We start from the raw sequence: 20,748 nt of genomic DNA on the forward strand, positions 1-20,748 counted from the left end.
GGAGCGAGGAAGGAGGCTCCCTCCTGTGCCCTCTCTCCCCCCCAAATTAAGACCAGCTGAATAAATAAATCCTGCCCTGACTAGTCCCTCCCGAGCCTCTAGCTAGAGCCTGAGGACAGGGGTCACTCCCTTCCCAGACTGCCGCAGTCCCATGTCACATTTTGGCACCTGTTTGGCTGCTAATGGGCTGAGGCTGGCGAGTGAATGGCAGCCCCCTGGGGGGACAGCTCTTCCCACTGCCTTTGAAAGCAGCTGGGGAGGCAATGCGCTGACCCAGGGAGGAAGGATTCAACAAACAGGAAGAATTGATCACTTCCCTTTGTCAACGCCTTCACAGGTCGCTGGGAGGGGAGGGGGAATCCCACCCTCGGGACTAGTTCCAAGGCAGGCCAGGAGGGGACAGACAGCCTGCTGCAGAGATAGAGGGGGACTGGGCCCAACCCTCCTCTCCAAATCTCCCTAGCACTCGAGCACTGCTTCCCTTTCTTTTCTCCATCGCTCTCTTTCTTTTTTCCAATCGTTTTCCATTTCTTTCTTTCTTTCTTTCTTTCTTTCTTTCTTTCTTTCTTTCTTTCTTTCTTTCTTTCCCCCCTCGAATCCCAACAGCTATTGCTATGTCAAGTCATCTGAGTGTTGCCAAGCTCAATACATCAAATATCTGCATGCAGGATAGAGTTTCACAGTAATGGGACTTCATACCAGGTGTCCCGTTTTTTATTGCAGTTCGTTTCTGACTCGCTGGCAGGCTGCCATGGATTATGAGGCCGTCTCTTTCCTTCCTCACAGAGTTGTGCACAGTTTGCGTCTTTGCTGTGTAGCCTTTGGCTAAGGCTTGTGGACGAAGCATGAGGGGATGACCCTGGAGGGTACTGCCCCCTTGCTTCTTTGTATGGTGCACAATGCTGTACAAAGCATGTCAGTTATATTGTATCTGTTGATCACTGGAGTTAATCTGCCATTTTTCAACCAAAATATGTTCCAATGGGGGGGAAAATGGTTGGAAAATGTCTGCTGTACCCCTCCCTGCTCCCCATTTTCTAACCAACTCTATTCATTACCCAGCCAGTCCTCCTTAGGTTTCCACTGGACCTTCTGACTCCTACTTCCAGTCTGGGATCACTGATTTGAGATTTGGCAAGCAGCCACTTGCCCTTGGTGCATGGCACTGCAGTGAGCTATCAGCTAGTGAGCTGGTTCTAAGAAGGGACTGCTCGCCAGCTGGCTTGTACTCATTTATTTGCTTTGCTCAGCCAGGAGTGGGTGTCCTTTCAGAGTTTAGTCTGTAAGCTTTTGGGAGCCAGGCCCATCTGTTTGCACAGTGCCTAGCACACTGGGGTCCTGGACTATGACCAGCGCTCCTAGGTGCTCCTGCAAACAAGCAATAAAGAATTTTCAGAAGACCCAAGAGCCACATTTTCAAGTGCTCAACACCCAGAATTGGGGCCGAGTTTCCAGCAGAACGCAGCACTTGCCGTGCCGAGCTCACCCAAACATCCAGCCCCTTGTGTCCAGAGAACCTGCTTCATTGTGAGTTTCTCTGTGGGCTGGATCTGGAGGCTGATGTTGCTCAGACCTGGGGCTGAGGTGCTGCAGGGTCCCATCCGGTTCATGTCTTATGTCCCTAAAACCTCATGCTTCAGACCTTTTTCTGGTCACCCGCAGGGGTCAGGAAGGGAACATTTCCCCTCCCAGTGTATTCCAAAGGTTTTCTTCTCTCCTTCCTCTGAAGCATCAGAGATAGCCATGGAAGGAGATGGGACACTGGACAGGTGGGCCAGTGCTCTGATGTGAAGCAGAGAATTTGCTTTCTCAGGTGCTTGGCTGGTGTCACACTAATGGCCGGGTTTGGGGTCGGGAAGGAATTTTCCCCAGCTCAGATTGGCAGAGACCCTGGGCGGTTTTCACCTTCTTCTACAGCATGTGGTTACTGGTCGCTTGCCAGGATCATCTGGGTGTATCTCACTTAATCCTTTCCCTGCCACTGCAGGGGCCTTGGGCACTGGTGCACCTCGGTCCCGCCTGTTCTCTGCCTGGGGCACATCACAGCTTAATCTTCTGAGGGCTGTGATACTTAGATCTAATTCTGGTTGTTGGGCTTGGTGTGGGTGAGGTTTAATGGTCTGTGATATGCAGCATGTCATACTAGCTGGTCCAGTCTGGCCTTAACCTCTATAGCAGGGGTGGGCAAACTTTTTGGCCTGAGGGCCACATCTGGGTGGGGAAATTGCATGCAGGGCCATGAATGTAGGGCTGGGGTAGGGGGATGGGGTGCGGGAGGGAGTGCGGGGTGTGGGAGGGGGTGTGGTGTGCAGGAAGGGCCTCAGGGCAAAGGGTTGGGGCGGAGAAGGGGTGGTGTGTACGAGGGGGCTCAGGGCAGGGGGGTTGGAGTGCGGGGGGCACAGGAGGGGTTCGGGGTGTGGGCTCCGGCCTGGCGCTGCTTACCTGGAGCGGCTCCGGGGTGGTAGCGGCCCCGTGCTGCTCCCGGAAGTGGCCGTCCCTGTGGCCCCTGGGGGATGGGAGGGAAGGGCTCTGCGTGCTGCCCTCGCCTGTGGGTACCACCCCCGAAGCTCCCATTGGCCGCAGTTTCCCATTCCTGGCCAATGGGAGCTGCGGGGGGGCGGGTGCCTGCTGGCGAGGGCAGCGCACGGAGCCCTCTGTCCCCACCCTTCCCAGGGGCTGCAGGGACGTGGTGCCGGCCACTTCCAGCCCGTGGGCCGTAGTTTGCCCACCCCTGCTCTATAGCCAGTCCCCTGAGCTAGGAGCTGGGTATCTTTACCAGCACTGCCTGAGGTGTTCCAGCCAGGGGAGGATGAACAGCACTGACACAGCCCGGAGCTGGGCACAGCCTCAGCAGCACGGCCCGACTGCTGGGAAGAGTCAGTGCAAGAACCTGCCGCTGGGACTCGTGTGTGAAGGGTTTCCACTGGCGCCACTGGGAAGACTGTAGATGCCATCAGCAGGAGCCATGAAGAAAGGGGATTGAAGGCACTAGGAAGATGGAGCCCGGCCCAGCTCCAGACCCACAGTCAGGGGGAGAAAAGCTCTGAAGGAGGCACCCCAGAGACAGTGCCGTGACCCGGAGCCTCAGGAGCGCTGCATTCCCCAGGCAGCGCTGGCAGGATTCCAGCTGTGTGAACTGTCCCTATGCTGCACTCCTGGGGCGCAGGGGGCTAGCACACCAATGACGTGGGGGACTGGGTACTCGCAAAGGGGTCCCTGGCTCGCAGAGGTTACTAGGTGGCTGTGTCTTGCTGTCAGCCAGCGAGAACTGTTCTGGTGTGGCAAGGCCACTGCTCACTCCCCCTGACAGACAGCTCAGGAGATTGCCAGACAGATGGAGCATGCTCTTCTCAGCAGCGCTGGGGAGACGGGAGTTTCAATCACTCAGCTTTTCTGCTGAGATCCCACGTCCTAAGCACCAAGACATCAGGGGAGAAGCGGAGGGGGTGAGTTAGTGGCAGGCCCAGTGGACAGTGGGGTTGCCAACCTCCAGGATTGGCCTGGAGTCTCCAGGAATTAAAGATGAATCTTTAATTATAGATGATGTCATGTGATGAAACCTCCAGGAATATGTCCAACCAAAATTGGCAACCCTAGTGGGCAGCAGCTGAGCAGGCTCGGACTAGCTCCGATGGAGCAGGCCCCACCCGCTCCAGCTCTAGCTCTCGACGCCGCCTGCCAAGGCCTGGAGGCAGAGGGACGAGCAGAGCACTCGCAGGCTCCCAATTCCCAGCCGCAGCTGGCCAGGAAGCAGCAAAACAAGCAGGGCTCTGCTTCCTCTGCAGCTTCCTTAACCTCAGCCCCCGAGTCAGCATTGCTGCGGTCAATGGGGAGCGAGCAGGCCTGGGGGTGCAGGCCCAGCTGGGGCTGTGTGCGGGGTCAGGGGAAGGGCACACACAGGGAGAATCACCTGACCCAACCCCACGGCTGGGTGCCCGGATCCCCTGCCTGGACAGCAAGAATGCCGTCTCCCGGGAGCCCTGTGGCCCCTCCCTGGCCTGGCCCCAGTCAGGTCGCCCGCCCAGCCCCTCTGCTCCCCATATCGCTGCCCCTCCACCCCCTCTTCATCCAGCCGCCGCCTCACACCACTCCCTCTGGAGCACATTCCAAAGCGGCCTGCTGGTCCCCAGAGACGAGGGGCCCAGGGCCGGCTCAGCTTGCACCAAAACCTGAGAGCGGCTCCAGGAGATGCGAGCGAGAGAATGTGAGGTGGATTGGATGGGGGGTGCCCAAGGGGAGGCCGGATGGGGACTGGGGGGCTACCGAAGGGGCTGGATGGGGAAATGGGGGGCTGGATGGGAGCTAACTGGGGGGTGGGGGCTGAGGGGAGCTGTGTGTATTATGGGGGGGGTCCCCCAGTTAGAGCACCTCCAGGACATTGAGCCTGCCTCTTCCATCCACAGGTGTCGTCATGCTCCCCCCGCCGGTTCAACAGCAGGATGTGTGGAGGCACCCCAAGGCCGATAGCTTGGCAGAGTGGAGAGGAGCTGGCGGGCAGCCAGGCCTGGGCCTTCCTCAACTGCAGCTGGGAAAAAATCACTGCAGCAGCCCTTCAGCCTCCCCTCTCCCGCTCCTCCTGCCCCCGCCCTGCGGATGGGGGAGATCGGCTCACCTGCCCCCTGCTCTGGCCCCGCCACAATGGTTGTGAGTCCCGCCTGCCTCAGCATCCTGGGGTCACGGTTAAGTTTGTCTGTCCTTTCTTGGCACAAGGGGGAGCAATTCCTTCAAATCGCCCTGCGCCATCTGCACCAGAAATGAGCCCCCCCCTTTCAGGAGAGCCTGACAGCCCTGCTCTCCCCCAAGCTGGTTCTGGGGTGATCCAGGAGGCCCCCACCAAGCTGACAGCCTCTGAGTCAACCTCCTTCCCCCTGAGCCTCAGCTGGAGCTGAGACCCACACGAGCTCCCTGATGCCCAGGGATCTCGGGTAGGAGCAGGGAGGTGACTTTCCCTCGGTGTTTGGCACTGGTGCCACCACGGCTGGAACACTGTGTCCAGTGCTGGTGGCCCCAATTAACGAGGCGTGGGGAGAAACTGGAGAAGAGCCACAAGAATGAATAAAGGATTAGAAACTTGCCTTCCAGTGAGAGACTCGGAGCTCACTCGATTTGGGTTAACAAAGAGGCTAAAGGGTGACTTGAGGACAGCCGATAAGTACCTAGCTGGGGAGCAAAACATTGATCTTCGCTCTAGCAGACAAAGGTCACACACGCCCAAGGGCTGGAAGCTGAAGCTAAGCAAATTCAGATGGGAAATAAAATGCCCCTTTTTTCCAATGAGGGCAATTAATCCTTGGAACAATTCCCAAGGGCAGGGGTGAATTCCCTCTCGCAGGCTAGTTTTAAATCCAGATGAGCTGGTTTTCTGCGCTCTGCTCTAGTTCAACCAGGAATTCGTTCAGGGAAGGCCTCTGGCCTGGTAGGGGGGAGGTCAGACTAGGCGATCACAATGATCCATTCCTGCCCTGGCTGCTGTGGCTACAGAACACCAAGTGATCTGGGGCCCAGGCTGAGCTCTCCAGGTCCGGGTTGTACCTGCCAGGCTGATCCCTGGGTAAATGGCACTGGCTAGTGCTGCTACCTTTGGCCAGGGCAGCCTGGTGGGCTGCTGTGCTTGTATTGTAAACTCAGACTCGCCCTGCCCGCGCCCTGCTGGAAACTGCGTTCACAGAGAACATTCAAACACCCTCTTCCATCTATACGACTAGCAGAGGCCAGAGCTCCTGGGCCATCCCCTGTAGCACCTCCTGCTGGGAGACAGGGCCGGCTCTGTTTTTGCCGCCCCAAGCAGCGCGCTGAATTGCCGCCCCGGACGGTGGGGGCAGTCCGTGTGCCGTTAAGGCAGCACGCGCGTTTCCGCGGCGGCAGCAATTCGGCGGCAGCTTCTGTCTTCAGCCGGAAGACAGAAGCCGCCAAATTGCCGCCGCAGGCAGCTGAACATAGAAGCTGCCGCCAAATTGCCGCCGCCGCGGAAACGCGCATACCGCCCTAACGGCACACGGACTGCCCCCGCCGTCCGCGGCGGCAATTCGGCGCACTGCTTGGGGCGGCAAAAACACACGGACTGCCGCCCCTTGCACATTGCCACCCCAAGCACCTGCTTGGAATGCTGGTGCCTGGAGCCGGCCCTGCCGGGAGATGCTGGTATGGGAGTAACTAACAGCTCCCCGGCAGGCAGGGCTTGGCAGTGCCCAGCGATGCTGCGACGGGTAGAACCCTGCAAATCCGCGGGTATCTGTGGACCATTTCTGTGGATAGCAGCGCGGATGTGGATACAAATTTTGTATCCGCGTAGGGCTGTGACGGTAAGAGCCGGCGGGCAGCTGTGAGGAACCTCTCACCAATCCTCCACCTGTCCTGGGCGGGAGGCCTGGGGGGCAGGGACACTGGGCGGGGGGCTGCTTGGTTCCTCTCCCCGACCCGGCCTCGGCCAGGGGGGCAGGTCGGAGCTGCAGTCCAGCCACGGTAAGAGCCGGGCAGGCAGCTGTAGGGAGCCACGGCGGACCTTCCACCTGCTCTGGGCGGGGAGCCCGAGCAACCCCCGGGCAGTTCCACAGGTGTCCTCCCTCTCCCCGGCCAGGCCAGCCAGGGAGCTGTGGGGAGCAGTGGCAGACTCTCCACCTGCCCATGGTATGGGGGAGGGGGCCTGAGAGCAGTCCCCGGCAGCCGAGGGCAGGTGGAGGGTCCGCGACTCCGTGCGGGCTCCCCACAGCTGTCCGTGGCTTTCCCCGATTGGCTCCAGGGGGGGATGCTTTGGAGCCTCAGCCCAGCCCCCAATGTAGAGCCCTGCAAATCTGAGGATATCTGTGGATACCCACAGATCATTTTTGCGGATCGCGGATCGGATGCAGATACACATTTGTGTATCCGTGCAGGGCTCTAGCGACGGGCACCAGTTCATGCGGCTTTCATGGATGAGCAATCCAGGAGGAATGAGATACGCCGTGCAGCCATGCGTGGCCCTACCATAACAACACCCCCGCTCCACAGCACCACTGTTTACAAGCAGCCCTACAGTAACTAGTTAAAAGAGGCAGCCCAGGGCTAATGAGCTACAACAAACCAGCAAACTGAAATCGCTGACATCAGGGGAAGAATCTGCCCCCAGCCCGGCTCCCCAGTCACCCCAGTATCATCTCGGGGATGACCAATGATGAGAACCCCCCAAACCTGCCCCACTCTGAGGGGGGCTGCCCCATACATCTACCCCCAGAGATCCCTCTGCCCCACACTGTCTGATTCCGTACCTGTCCCCTCAGATTCCCTGGGAGGTGCCCTGGATCACTTGACCTCTAGGTTGGCAGCATAAGGTGCCAGGGGGCAGTCTAGAGGATGCCCAGTGACTGATCTCTGCCATCCAGCGTCTGACTGATGCTGATGTCAGCAGCTTTCACATTGTACCACCTCCAACTACTCACGCCCCCTCCACCCCTCATGACAATGAACACCCAGAGTGAAGCTCTGTCTCCATTGCACTTCCCCATGGCAGTAGTTAGCAGCCACTCCCCATCAGCTGGTGCGGACAGTGGCTTAGCTGCTAGTGGAGATGCGGCTCATCACACCCTTGGTGACACAGTGCCCAATGGTTGGGTCCCGTCTATGCCAGCAACAGTGATCCAGCCAATGGGGGATCCATTGCTGACAACCAAAGACAATGCTAGGGCAGCTGGTGTCCTGAGCTCCCTCTGTCCTGCCATGAGATGGCTGTCCCTCTATGCTATCTATCTGGCCCAGAGCCGCCTCTGCCCCACACGGAGAGGGAGCTGCCCCCCAGAGCCCCCTCTGCCCCACACGGAGAGGGAGCTGCCCCCCAGAGCCCCCTCTCCCCCACACGGAGAGGGAGCTGCGCCCCAGAGCCCCCTCTGCCCCACACGGAGAGGGAGCTGCCCCCCAGAGCCCCCTCTGCCCCACACGGAGAGGGAGCTGCCCCCCAGATCCCCCTCTCCCCCACACGGAGAGGGAGCTGCGCCCCAGAGCCCCCTCTGCCCCACACGGAGAGGGAGCTGCCCCCCAGAGCCCCCTCTGCCCCACACGGAGAGGGAGCTGCTCCCCAGAGCCCCCTCTGCCCCACACAGAGAGGGAGTTGAGCCCCAAAGCCCCCTCTGCCCCACACGGAGAGGGAGCTGCTCCCCAGAGCCCCCTCTGCCCCACACGGAGAGGGAGTTGAGCCCCAGAGCCCCCTCTGCCCCACACGGAGAGGGAGTTGAGCCCCAGAGCCCCCTCTGCCCCACACGGAGAGGGAGCTGCTCCCCAGAGCCGCCTCTGCCCCACACGGAGAGGGAGTTGAGCCCCAGAGCCCCCTCTGCCCCACACGGAGAGGGAGCTGCTCCCCAGAGCCCCCTCTGCCCCACACAGAGAGGGCGTTGAGCCCCAGTGCTCCTTCTGCCCCACAGTGGAAGGGATCTGAATCCAGGCCCCTTCAATCCTGTGCTAGAAGGGGACTGTTCTGATCCAGGCCAGCTCTTCGGGGCTGCAGTGCCCCAGTGCTCCCAGCAGCTGCCCTGTGGCTCACACAGCTCAGAACATCCCCCAGGAGCCCTGTTCATCCGGCTTTTCCTACCTTCTTCGCAGTTGACCCCTGAGTGGCCTGGGCAGCACTTCCACTCCAGAGCCGTGACCGTCTTGTAGGCCACCTTGTACGCTGGTCTTACGATGGCTCTGTAGCTGCGAAAAGGAAAGGGCCCCGGCGTCAGGAGCTTGGTCTGTTCTCAGGGGCCAGGCTCAGCACCAGCATCCCTAACATTTGTCACCACCAGGCAGGCTACAGATCAGCCCAGGTGGGTATCCCATCTCCATCTCCACAGGCACCCAGGCCTGATGCTTCCCGGGGGTGGAAGTTTGCTCCTTGCTGTCCCCCTTTCAGCATTGCATGGGAAGGGAGTGGATTCCTGCCTGGCCCCTGCTGGGATCAGCTAATGGGCCGGAGCCTCCCATGGTGTAGGAGCAACATGGGGCAGGAATGAGTGGGGAAGCCACACTACCCTCACCCGATGAGGCCGTTCCAGGTGGGGGCTGCTGTGGAAGGATCCAGGATCGATGGAGCACTCCCTTGAGAAGGGCTGTAGGCTGGATCCCATCAGAGTGGGTGGAGGGAAGCCCAAGTCTTCGTGAAAACAGAGGCTGAGTGGCCTAGCAGCCCCAGGAGCGGATGGTCCCTCTGGGCTGGGGCAGTGGGAGGAATCTGGGACTGGGTGGGCACAACAGCTTAATTCTTCATTCCCCTCCCAGTAACAGAGAGCGGCTCACCAGCTACTGCACCCCGATCATTCTAGCTCCCTCAGAGAGGCCTGGCTGGGCAAACATGTCATTTGTTCATCAGGCTCACAGCTGGGAGAGCCAAAGGATTAATTAGCCCATCAGCTGAGGCCTGATCCAAAGGCACAGGAAGGATGTGCCAGGTGAGTCCAGAATCAGTGAGATCTCCAGGAAGGGAGACCTCTGTTCCTCTTGGGCCTGGGGATAGCAGGGGTGTTGTCCATAGTATTGCTGCCCAGGTGGAGGGAACGTAATAAGCAGGAGCGTGTGGCTACCCCGCCAGTGCAGACTGAGTGGGTCTCTGCGGTGCGAGGAGGAGGAGCAGCCCATGTGCTGCTACAGGGCCGCAGCAGTTCGAGCGTGAGGGGCCCTACGAGGAAGCAAAACCTCCCCACCTTGCAGCATGAACTCTGGATGGGTGCCTCCCATGCCCAGCTCTGCCCACGTGCGGCACAGCAGACAAGCGGCATGTGGCAGGGAGTGGGGGTGGTGGAAGGGGAAGTTTAAAGATGCAGCAGTGTCTCTCTCACCTGCCTCCGTTGCAGCCCCCAGGCCAGCGGCAGCCTTGGAACACCCTCTGCAGGAAGGTGCCATTCTGGACATGGCAGGAAACTGTCCTTGTGACCATGTACGAGCACCAGTTCCTGAAAGAGACCAACATAGGCTGCATCACACCCTGCTCCTGCCCCTGCTCCCGCTCAGGGGGCAGATGCCCTTCACTAGCCCTAGCAGCACTGGCTGCTGGGCCAAAATGTATTGGTGTCCAATGGTCACGGAGACCCCCTCAGGGCCCAGCCAGTCACAGAGACCCCAGGCTGGGCCCAGCTGCTTAAACCAGCTCCCCTTTGGATGCACCAGCCCTGTCGTCTCGGAGCAAATGCCACATCCCCCAAGAACTTGGCTGGTTCTCCAGGGCTCCCCATTCTGACTATCGTGCCAGTGTCTCCCCCTCCAAGGAGCTGCCCCGCCTCTGAATCAGGTCCAGGCTTCCCCACTCCCCAACCCGAGTGTGAAAACGCTCGCACCACTAACCATGCAAGTTTCCTCTGGCCGGTATTCCCGGTTAAATGCTGGCACCTTGGGAGTGTTTCACACAGCAGCAGAAAGCACTGGGCCTTTTCCCATTACTGTCCCCTTCACCCGTTCAAGGCCCCAACCAAGATCGGAGACGTGGTGAAAAGCCAGGCCTCCAGTACAGGGACTAGAGCAGCAGAGCTCCAGGGCCGTACCTATGCCAGCACAACTCCGTAGTGCAGACACATCCTACAGGCGATCGGGGGAGGTCCCAGACGATTGGAAAAAGGCTAATGTAGTGCCCATCTTTAAAAAAGGGAAGAAGGAGAATCCAGGGAACTACAGACCAGTCAGCCTCACCTCAGTACTTGGAAAAATCAGGGAGCAGGTCCTCAAGGAATCCTTTTTGAAGCACTTGGAGGAGAGGAAGGTGATCAGGAATAGTCAACATGGATTCACCAAGGGCAAGTAATGCCTGACCAACCTGATTGCCTTCTGTGAGGAGATAACTGGCTCTGTGGATATGGGGAAAGCAGTGGACATGATATATCTTGATTTTAGCAAAGCTTTTCATACGGTCTCCCACAGTATTCTTGCCAGCAAGTTAAAAAAGTCTGGATTGGATGAATGGACTATAAGGTGGATAGAAAGCTGGCTAGATTGTCGGCTCAACGGGTAGTGATCAACGGCTCGATTTCTAGTTGGCAGCTGGTATCAAGCAGAGTGCCCCAAGGGTCGGTCCTGGGGCCGGTTTTGTTCAACATCTTCATTAATGATCTGGTTGATGGGATGGATTGCACCCTCAGCAAGTTCGCAGATGACACTAAGCTGTGGGGAGAGGTAGATACACTGGAGGGTAGGGATAGGGTCCAGAGTGACTTAGACAAATTGGAGGATTGGGCCAAAAGAAATCTGATGCGGTTCAACAAGGACAAGTGCAGCGTCCTGCACTTAGGACAGAAGAATCCCATGCTCTGCTACAGACTAGGGACCAACTGGCTAAGTGGCAGTTCTGCAGAAAAGGACCTGGGGATTACAGTGGACGAGAAGCTGGATATGAGTCAGCAGTGTGCCCTTGTTGCCAAGAAGGCCAACAGCATATTGAGCTGTTTTAATAGGAGCATTGCCAGCAGATCGAGGGAAGTGATTATTCCCTTCTATTCGGCACTGGTCAGGCCACATCTGGAGTATTTTGTCCAGTTTTGGGCCCCCCACTACAGAAAGGATGTGGACAAATTGGAGAGAGTCCAGCGGAGGGCAACGAAAAGGATTAGGGGGCTGGGGCAAATGAGTTATGAGGAGAGGCTGAGGGAACTGGGCTTGTTTAGTCTGCAGAAGAGAAGAGTGAGGGGGGATTTGATAGCTGCTTTCAACTACCTGAAGGGGGGTTCCATAGAGGATGGAGCTCGGCTGTTCTCAGTGGTACCAGATGACAGAACAAAGAGCAATGGTCTCACGTTGCAGTGGGAGAGGTCTAGGTTGGATATTAGGAAACACTGTTTCACTAGGAGGGTGGTGAAGCACTGGAATGGGTTACCTAGGGAGGTGGTGGAATCTCCTTCCTTAGAGATTTTTAAGGTCAGGCTTGACAAAGCCCTGGCTGGGATGATTTAGTTGGGGATTGGTCCTGCTTTGAGCAGGGGGTTGGACTAGATGACATCCTGAGGTCCCTTCCAACCCTGATATTCTATGATTCTATAGCGACAGACGGGGTGCAGGATCACCACCTCCCTGAGTGACAGCCATGAGGTCAATGGAAGCATTCTTCCATCAATCTTGCTGCGTCTATGCTGGGCCTTAGGGCAGTAATGCTATGGCACTCGGGGTGGCAGGCACTCAGCCGTAGCTGTGTCAACCTATATTTTAAATATAGGCCCCGCCAGAGACTGTCCCTGCCCCAAAGAGCTTGCAGTCTAAATTGGTAAGAGAGCATGGCTAGCCCCCTCCCTGCCCCCTTCCCCTGCACTGACACTGCAGTATGCATGAACCTGGGACACGGCAGTTCAGGTTCTGAGGCATGCTCAGTCCTTGGCCTCGTTGCAAACAGTCCCAGACTGTGGAACAAACCTCCGCAGGAGCTAAGGCCCATCCTAGACCTCCCTGCCTCCTGCTCCAAGTGCCTAGGGCCAGTATCTCACTGGCCTCCTCTAAGACACACACCAAGCTGGGTGGGTATTTGAACCCAAAGTCCAGCTCTGCCAAAACAAGGCATGGCTCTGCACTCACAGTCCTCCCCCTGGGAGAGAGAGAACCGCACAGCACAGCTGTGAGTCGCAGGACGGCACGTGGTGTGACAGTCTGTATCCCGAGGTTCCCCCTTTCTACAGGACTATGATACATTTGGTACAAAGTGTGCTGTCAAGGCTGATTCCCCACTCTGGCACTTCGAGTGCAGAAGGTGGGGGCCCACAAGGATTTTAAAAATTAATACTGGCCACTCCAGGCTGGTATTAAACTGCCAAGGTCACAGCTTCTCTGTGACCTTGGATGAGTAGATGCTCCCACCACCCAAGTGTAAACCCCCCCCCACCCCTTTTGAGAACCCAGGAAGGAGCACTTGGGAATTCCTTCCTGTGGGGTACCCTCAAGCCCTTTCACCACCCCCCTGGGGAAGAGCTGAGAAAAAAACAAAGTAAATCAGCTGTTGCCACCAGCTAATTAAACAACATGTGCACAAACCTCTTAGGGACACAAAAACCCAATCCTGTTCTTAAAAAAGGTAAATTTTATTAAACCCAAAAAGAAAGAAAATACATCTGGAGCTTAGGCTTTTTGCTAGATCTTAAAAGAAACAATTACAAAAATTAAGCATCAAGATAGATCTCTTGATCTATCAGCTTAATCTTCAGCTTAAAGGTTACAAGGAAAACAAAAGCATCTGGGGTTAGCACAGAGAAGTCCACAAGCCTTACAAAATAAAAGAAATAAACCTAATCACATCTTTCTAGACATTCCTCATCTACTTACACATCTGGGGTTTCAGATAAGTAGGTTCGAGGTATGAATTGATGCTTTTTCATACCTGGTTTTAAAGCTGCTTACAGCATTGCTGCTCTGTGTATCCCCTCTCTGGAAAACAACAACAGACACAAAGGGAAAGTTTTTTTCCCCAATTTTAAAAAGTTCTAGCCTTCCCATTGGCTCTTTTGGTCAGGTGCCCACTCCTTTCCTTTTACCTGTGGGCTTGTTAACCCTTTACAGGTAAAGTAAGTAGAGAACAACCACCAAGAGGGATTCCATAGCCAACTAGATTGTTGGGTGTCCACAAAAGAGAGCTATCCCCCCACACATATGCTTTGTGAGGTATCACTTGAAAACTCATAATCTGCTGAACATTATTGTCCTGGTAAAATATGTGTGGCAACATTGTATGTAAAGTTATAAGATTCTACTGTATGACTTTACTGAGACATGCTCCAAGTTTAGAAATGCAGGCATGTGACGGGCAACCACATGGGGGTTAACCAGTCACTTTGGGCACAAGAGGCCACTCCCTCTCACCTATGCTCCAGGTGGAGAGAGCAGATAAAAGGAAGCTGGCCAGCTCATGTGGGGCTGGCTAAGGGGGAGGATGGACATGTGCTGCTGGCTCCTACCAAAGATCAGTCAATCCCCCAGACAGCTGAGGTATCCTGGACTACGCTGTGGAGAGCACACCGGCAGTAGAGACTGACACCAAACTGACAGGGACACCAAACTGCTGCTAGTGGAAGAAAGGCCTGCATTGGCCTTCAGGGTAGGCAGTGACCCAGGGAATGTACTGGATGCCGATACTTGAATCCTGAAGTGGGGGGTTACCAGCTTCACAGGGCCTGAGTCGGAACCTGGTAGAGTAGGGTGGGCCCAGGTTCCCCCACCCTCCATCCCAGTAATGCCGGAGACCCTGGCCACTGTTTGTTTGTTCTGTCCCACCCAGGGGGCCAGAGCCCTATTTGTGATTGGTTGCCCCAGCCAGGAGGCTCAGGGGCTATAGACTGTTTGTTTGTTCCCCCCGAGCAGGGGACTGAATCTGCTGGTTGCTAGTGTGTGCCCCAGCCAAGAGGCCAAGGGGCTACAGCCTGTTCATTTGCCCCAGTCTGGCCCAGCTGAGAGTCACAACTGTGTGACAGGGTGTATCAACCCTGCACTGGGCAAGAGGGGGGCACCCCTCCCCTTAATGGACGTGCAGAGCCCCTGTGACAAGACACAAACCAGTTCCTCAGAGACAAAAGGCTAGCCAGCACCTCAGCCAAGTGGCAGAATAATCAAATGGCCCATCACCTGGTTAAGCGGCCATTCTTTGGCAGGAAAAACGCGGTGAGCAAGAAATGTACATGTTTGCAAAGAACCAGTGAAGGGACACTAGGCAGACTGGGAGGCTCAGGAGCTTGGGAACTGGTTCTGAGACCTTTTGCCCTTGAGTGCTGATTGGGATCAGGCCTTTTTTAAAGCACCTGACAATGATCACTGGATTAGATGGACCACGGCTCTTCTCAGGCATGCAGCTTCCTAGAGCAGCATGATGACCCTCTAGATGGTGTTACCTGTCAGCTCTGTGTTCTTGGGGAATCAGGGCGCAGTATCCAGGCTGTCTGACTCACGAAGGAAACCCCACCCCCCACTTGAACCAAAACCGATCAGAAGGAAGATTTGGAAAAGCAATGAAAAGGCAGTGGGAGACACACCTAAACCTCTCTGGACAAGGATTAAGGTAACTCCCCCAGCCTCATTTGCATCGAATGCATCAACCTGTGGAATTCCTTGCCAGAAGATGTTGTGAAGGCCAAGACCATAACAGTGTTCAAAAAAGAACTAGATAAATTAATGGAAGGTAGGTCCATCAATGGCTACTAGCCAGGATGGGCAGGGATGGTGTCCCTAGCCTCTGTTTGCCAGAAGCTGGGAATGAGCGACAGGGGCTGGATCACTTGATGATTACCTGTTCTGTTCATTCCCTCTGACGCCCCTGGCATTGGCCACTGTCAGAAGACAGGACACTGGGCTAGATGGACCCTTGGTCTGATCCAGTAGGGCCATTCTTATGTTCTTATGAAGATGGGACAGGGAGGCATCTCCATTAGCACATAGAATAGAGAACAGAGATTCCAAGGCAAGAACCGCACTGAACTCTGGGACCAGAAAAGCAGGGACGCACTGCATGCTGGGGGATCTCTGCTCCAGATGTTAATGAACCCGCCTGCCCACACCCAGCTCAGCAGTTATCAGACCAATTCTAGTCATAAATCCTTGATTGGTATCCAAATACTGAAGCAGCCTAGTTGCATTGTGAGCTCCCTGGAAGGAACACCGCCCACAGCCAGGAATGAGCACTTCCTATTGTCTAGCCTGAACAAAACAACTTTGGTATCCTCCCTTGTTTACACATAAACAAATCTAGTGCTCTCCCTTGAACCATTGTTGTTTCCCTACAAAAGCCCCTACCCATGCTCAAGTAAGTGTTCTGATGCCTGGATCCAAAATCTGCATCAGTTCCATGGGGACTTCATCTTCTCATGACTGATCGTGCTGGGGGTTCTGCCTGTCTCCAGCAATCCGGACCCTCAGCTACCACCACCATTTGGGACCCCTGACCGGTTCAAGCTTCACAGAGTGGTGAGAACCCAGCTCGCTCTCTCTATTTTTTTTCTATTCTAGATATAGCGTTCTAACCCTGACTTGTGTGATCAGCTATAATTTTCTAACCCTGACTTGTGTGATCAGATTTAAGCTAGATTTAATATTGTAACTGTTTTGTTTGTTTGCTCCCCTATGGTTATTACCTGGCAATAAATAACTTTTATGGTTAAGCTGGTTGCTTCCCTCCCTCCTTCCCTCTCTCTCTTCTGTGTTCTTGGCTTCCCCATTTGCTCTACAGCAACACTCCTTGTACCTAAGCTAAAGATCCCTGCAGCACCCAAAAATCCTGTGGGGTTTGTTCATCAAGTGGGTTACTCCCAGTACACTTGTAACGTGAAAGTGGGGATAGGGACGTGCTGAACCTGTGGCATAGGAGGGTGGCAGCTTGGAAGTGCTGCTCGACCAGCCTGCTGAGTCCAGGGATATATAAGGGGTCAGCTTGGGAGTGCCGATTGATCCGGTCTGCACAGATGTGTGTGTTCATGTGATTCTAGGGTGGAGGAAACCAGCCTGGGGGAACCTAGGTCCTGCAGGATAGCTCCATGGGGAGGAAACTTGCAACAGGGAGAAGTAGAGCTCCGTATGAGAACACAAGTGACACAAGCAGTACATTGATAGAAGATAGCCCCCTCCAGAAGAGTAACCCTAATAAATGAGTGTACCCCAAAGTAACGGTCAAATCTGGTAACAAATTGGTGGAGAATGCGAGCAGCATGTGACCCTAATCACGTGATAATTGTTGAGTAGTTGCTGAGGAGTGGGGAAACTGAGGCACAGACCTGCGCAAACTGTCTCTTACTTTTTCAGACTAAGCTCCTTTAATGAGGTCCCTCTCTCCTAGAATATTTGGTAATGTCCTGTAACTTTTAAGTTAAGAATTGTGCTTACAATAACTATAGGACCATGCAATAGGGAGTTAAGAGTTGTGCCTTAAAAGTAAAGATTTTAGAGCAGTACTGTGACTGTGAAAGGGCTTTTGGTAGGGATCATTAGTGAGATAAGGGAATTAGAGATGGCTGAAAAAAAACGCTTGGCTGCTCACTTGAGACAGGAGAAAACCAACAGGTTAGAGAGATGGGTAACGAAGAAGGGGAAATGCCTCGGGGAAAGGAAGTGCTTTAACAGTGAGAATCCCCTGATTGAAGCGAGTCTGAGCTTTGAACAATATTGCACAACCTTTAAGCCATGGGGTAGTGCAAAGGATGCAGCTGCTGAATGGGCGTTATTTTATGCATGTCTGGACATGGTTGAAATGATAAAGGGAAGGCAGGAACTGGAGCTGGAAAAAAAGCAGTTACAACAGCGTTTGAACAAATGTGAGACAGACGGGTGTGAATTGATAGCAGAAAAGCTTAAAATGGCGACTGTACTTAGAAATATGCAAGAGGAGAGAGACAAGGCCAGCTGGAATGCAGAACTGTATAGGAAAGAGTTAACACACACACAGATATTGTTAGAAGAAGCGAGAGCAGCAACTCGCTTTCTGGCAGATGAGACTAAGGCAGCCAAGGCAGCAGCAGGCCATCAGAAGTGTGAGGCAGAGATTAGTAAATTGCGTGTCCAATTTAGCGCCCATAAGGGGGGTGGTAGCAGCTGTAAGGTTGAGAGAGGATTGCGATTTGGAGCCCCCTGCGAACAGGGCCGGCTCCAGGCACCAGCTTGTCAAGCAGGTGCTTGGAGCGGCCGCTCCGGAGAGGGACGGCACATCCAGGTATTCGGCGGCAATTTGGCAGACAGTCCCTCACTCCGCCTGGGAGCGAAGGACCTCCCGCCAAATTGCCGCCGCAGATCGCGATCGCGGCTTTTTTTTTGTTTTTGTTTTGTTTTGGCTGCTTGGGGCGGCCAAAACCCTGGAGCCGGCCCTGCCTGCGAAAATAGAGATACCTCTGATGCTGGCCCCAAAAACCCATTCAACCCTGATTGGCCACACAGGCATAATGTTTCCCGTTTCCACAAGGGAGGTTAAACACATAGTTGCAGGAGTCGATCTTCCCACAATGGAGCCGTGTTTGGCAAATGTACCCCTCTGCTGATGGCATGGACTTAACCCAATTAGCTCAGTTATGCGCCTCTCCTTGTGATGGAGATGCTCTGGGAGCGGACTGCTGCTGGACCCTGGGAATGGATGATAAGTGCTCTTAAAATATTACTGCCTGATTCTTCCCTTAAGAAACTATATATAATGGAAGAGTAGAAACCAGGAGAGGCCCCAGAAGCTTACCTAATTCGAAAGAAGATGCTGGCAGCTCTCTCTGATTCATTATCCCAGACAGAAGAGAATGGGATTATTACTTTCCAGTATCAGGGACCCGAATTAGTACAGAGCACTTACGCAGGACTAAATTCTCAGACAAAACTGACCCTAGGGGCTGTGGATATAGAACACCTAACCTGGAATGAACTGGTGGCAAAAACCAAACAGGCAGGGGATTTGCTGCGAGAGGCGGGCGTCTTAAAATGACAAATCAACAAAAAGACTCAGAGCCAGTACAGGCTATCACATTTGCGAATCATGGTCCTCACTCTGCCAGTCACCCTCCCAATTATAATCTCCCTCCCTCTCACAACCCTGGGCAGCACCGACCCAAAGAGACCCTTAGCAACATGATTTGGATGGAGCTGGTGAAGTTACAGGAGGATATGGGAAAATATGATCGTCAGCCCCTCAGCATCCTGATTAATGCTTTGTCTCAGGTCATGCAGAGAACTGAGTCAATGCGGGGAGCACCCCCTCGGCCCATGTCCCGGTATGGAGTGCGTCCCCCACGCCCACTACCTATCAAAACCAGATCCCTGCCCCTTCTTCTGAGTGGAGGCTCTCGAGGGAGTCAGCCGCGGGCCTCCCCAGCTGATCGCAAAACTTCAGTGCGACGTATGGGGGAGACCCACTGTGAGGGCTACAGTGGGGAACCCAGGGATATTAGCCCAATTGCTAGTGGACACCGGAGCATCAGTAACATTCTAAGTCCTCAGTGGATCTCTGGAGGGAGACCCAGCAATAACCATAAACAGGTTATCAAGGAAAGAACTGGGGACACCTGGGTGACTCTCACAAAATGGCATCAGAAAAATCACTCCGAAGAGGCACATTAGAACAACAGAGCTGATGCCTTAGCCAAAGCTGCTGCTACTAGTAACCACACTAGAGACGCAGACCAGGTAGAACAAATAAAGGCAGTAACTACCCGGGGACAATTTTAGGCAAAGGAATAGATTCCTAGGATTTAAGTACCCTTCAAGATGGGGATACAGAAATCCGGTCCTTATCCAAGACAGGGAAAGATCCCACAGGAAAATACAGGATTGAGCAGGCTGGAAATGTCTGGTGGGCAGTGGATGCAGATGGTCAAAGGCACTGGATAGTCCCCAGCCAGGTACGGGGGGCCTGATTCAGTTTGTGCATGAGCAAGGGCATAGAGGAAAACAGGATAATTTAAATAGGGTTAAAGATACAGGGTGGTGGCCAGGCATGAAAGCGGATATAGATCCGTGGTGTGATAATTGTCTATAGTGCGCCATGGTTAATGCTGATTGCCAGGTTCAAAAAAATGCATTGAGGCACCAGAGAATAGAGGGTCCCTGGTCCCAGATTCAGACAGATTACATAGGCCCTTTACCCACCACCAGTAGAGGGAACAAATACTGCCTGGTAATAGTAGATCCCTTCTCCAAATGGGTGGAAGCCATCCCTACTAAAACCAACACTGCCTCGGGCACTGCTAAGCTCTTTAACATGGTTTTCTCAAGAATGGGAATTCCCAGAGTCATTGATTCAGATTTTGGCCCCTGCTTTATTGTGACTTGGGCCAGGCCCAGTGTTTATCAGGTAGAAATCCTGAATGGAAAAAATGGGAAACCCTGGCAGAAATGGTTTCATTCCTCACAGCATCATAGATGGAAGGGACCTCAGAGATCATCTAGTCTAACCCCCTGCTCAAAGCAGGACAAATCCCCAGACAGGTGTTTTGTTTGTTTTTTTGTTTTTTAAACACCTCAGTTTCCTAAATGGCCCCCTCAAGGATTGAACTCTCAATGCTGGGTTTAGCAGGCCAATGCTCAAACCACTGAGCTATCCCTCCCCCAAGAAGGGTAAACCACCTGACCCTCAAGGAATAGTATAACTGTCTTCTCCATCCTGCCTGTCACCCTTCTTGGCTAGCAAGAAGGAACGGCTTAGGGCCATTGGAAAATACGTGTCGGGTGGGTTTGTCAGTGCCTACCCCAATGTTGAGGCAGGAAAAGGCCAGAGAAGTCCTCAACTTATTATGGCCACCCTCATGTAGGTCACTGCTTCATGTCCACCCTGCAATATTGGTCCCAGACTCTCCCAGTATATACAGGGGGAGTGTGGGAGTTTGTTCTCTCTTCTCTGCCCCCTCACAGGTCCCGAACACGAGCCATGACATCCCACCGTTGTACCAGCACCCTGCTGTTCATAAGTGTCTGCAGTCTGATGCTGTCCAGGCTCTATGCTGTACCTGTGATCCCTCTGAACCTCTGGAGGTGCTTGCCAGCTGGAGCCAGGAAGTAAAATTGCTGTGCCACATGCATGGATTCTATGGGAATGGGAGCAATCCCCTGGCCCTGCAGCGTTGCTACCAGTTCTATGCTGTCGGCAACTCCTCTGGTTGCCCCTGGGAAAGCGTTGCCAATTGCACGCAGAGTGCCACTGGGGAGTCACTCAAGTTTTGTTATGAAACTAAGACCACCCCAGACTCCGTCCCATTCTTCTGTAAGCCGCTGTGGTCTCCAACGGGACATACACCATCAAACACACCCAGTAACAGCCTCCTGGGTGGTAGAAGGTGCAAGGTAGTCCTGGTTTCCTCCACTGTTTGGAGAACAAACATGGCTCTACGTGTCATC

The 20,748-nt window shown here is 54.5% G+C and overlaps 1 protein-coding gene across 1 annotated transcript in view; it reads right to left on the bottom strand.

Annotated features, from left to right (window-relative positions):
• Positions 1-20,748, bottom strand: part of EMID1 (EMI domain containing 1) — a 109,647-nt gene that overhangs the window by 59,706 nt on the left and 29,193 nt on the right. Inside the window, exons 2-3 of the mRNA XM_065418029.1 lie at positions 9,783-9,896; positions 8,558-8,661 (exon numbers count right to left, since the gene is read on the bottom strand). Coding sequence (XP_065274101.1) covers positions 8,558-8,661; positions 9,783-9,896 — 218 coding nt within the window. The remainder of the gene's footprint in view (positions 1-8,557; positions 8,662-9,782; positions 9,897-20,748) is intronic.

Source organism: Emys orbicularis, chromosome 16, assembly GCF_028017835.1.
Source record: "Emys orbicularis isolate rEmyOrb1 chromosome 16, rEmyOrb1.hap1, whole genome shotgun sequence".
NCBI lineage: Eukaryota > Metazoa > Chordata > Testudines > Emydidae > Emys > Emys orbicularis.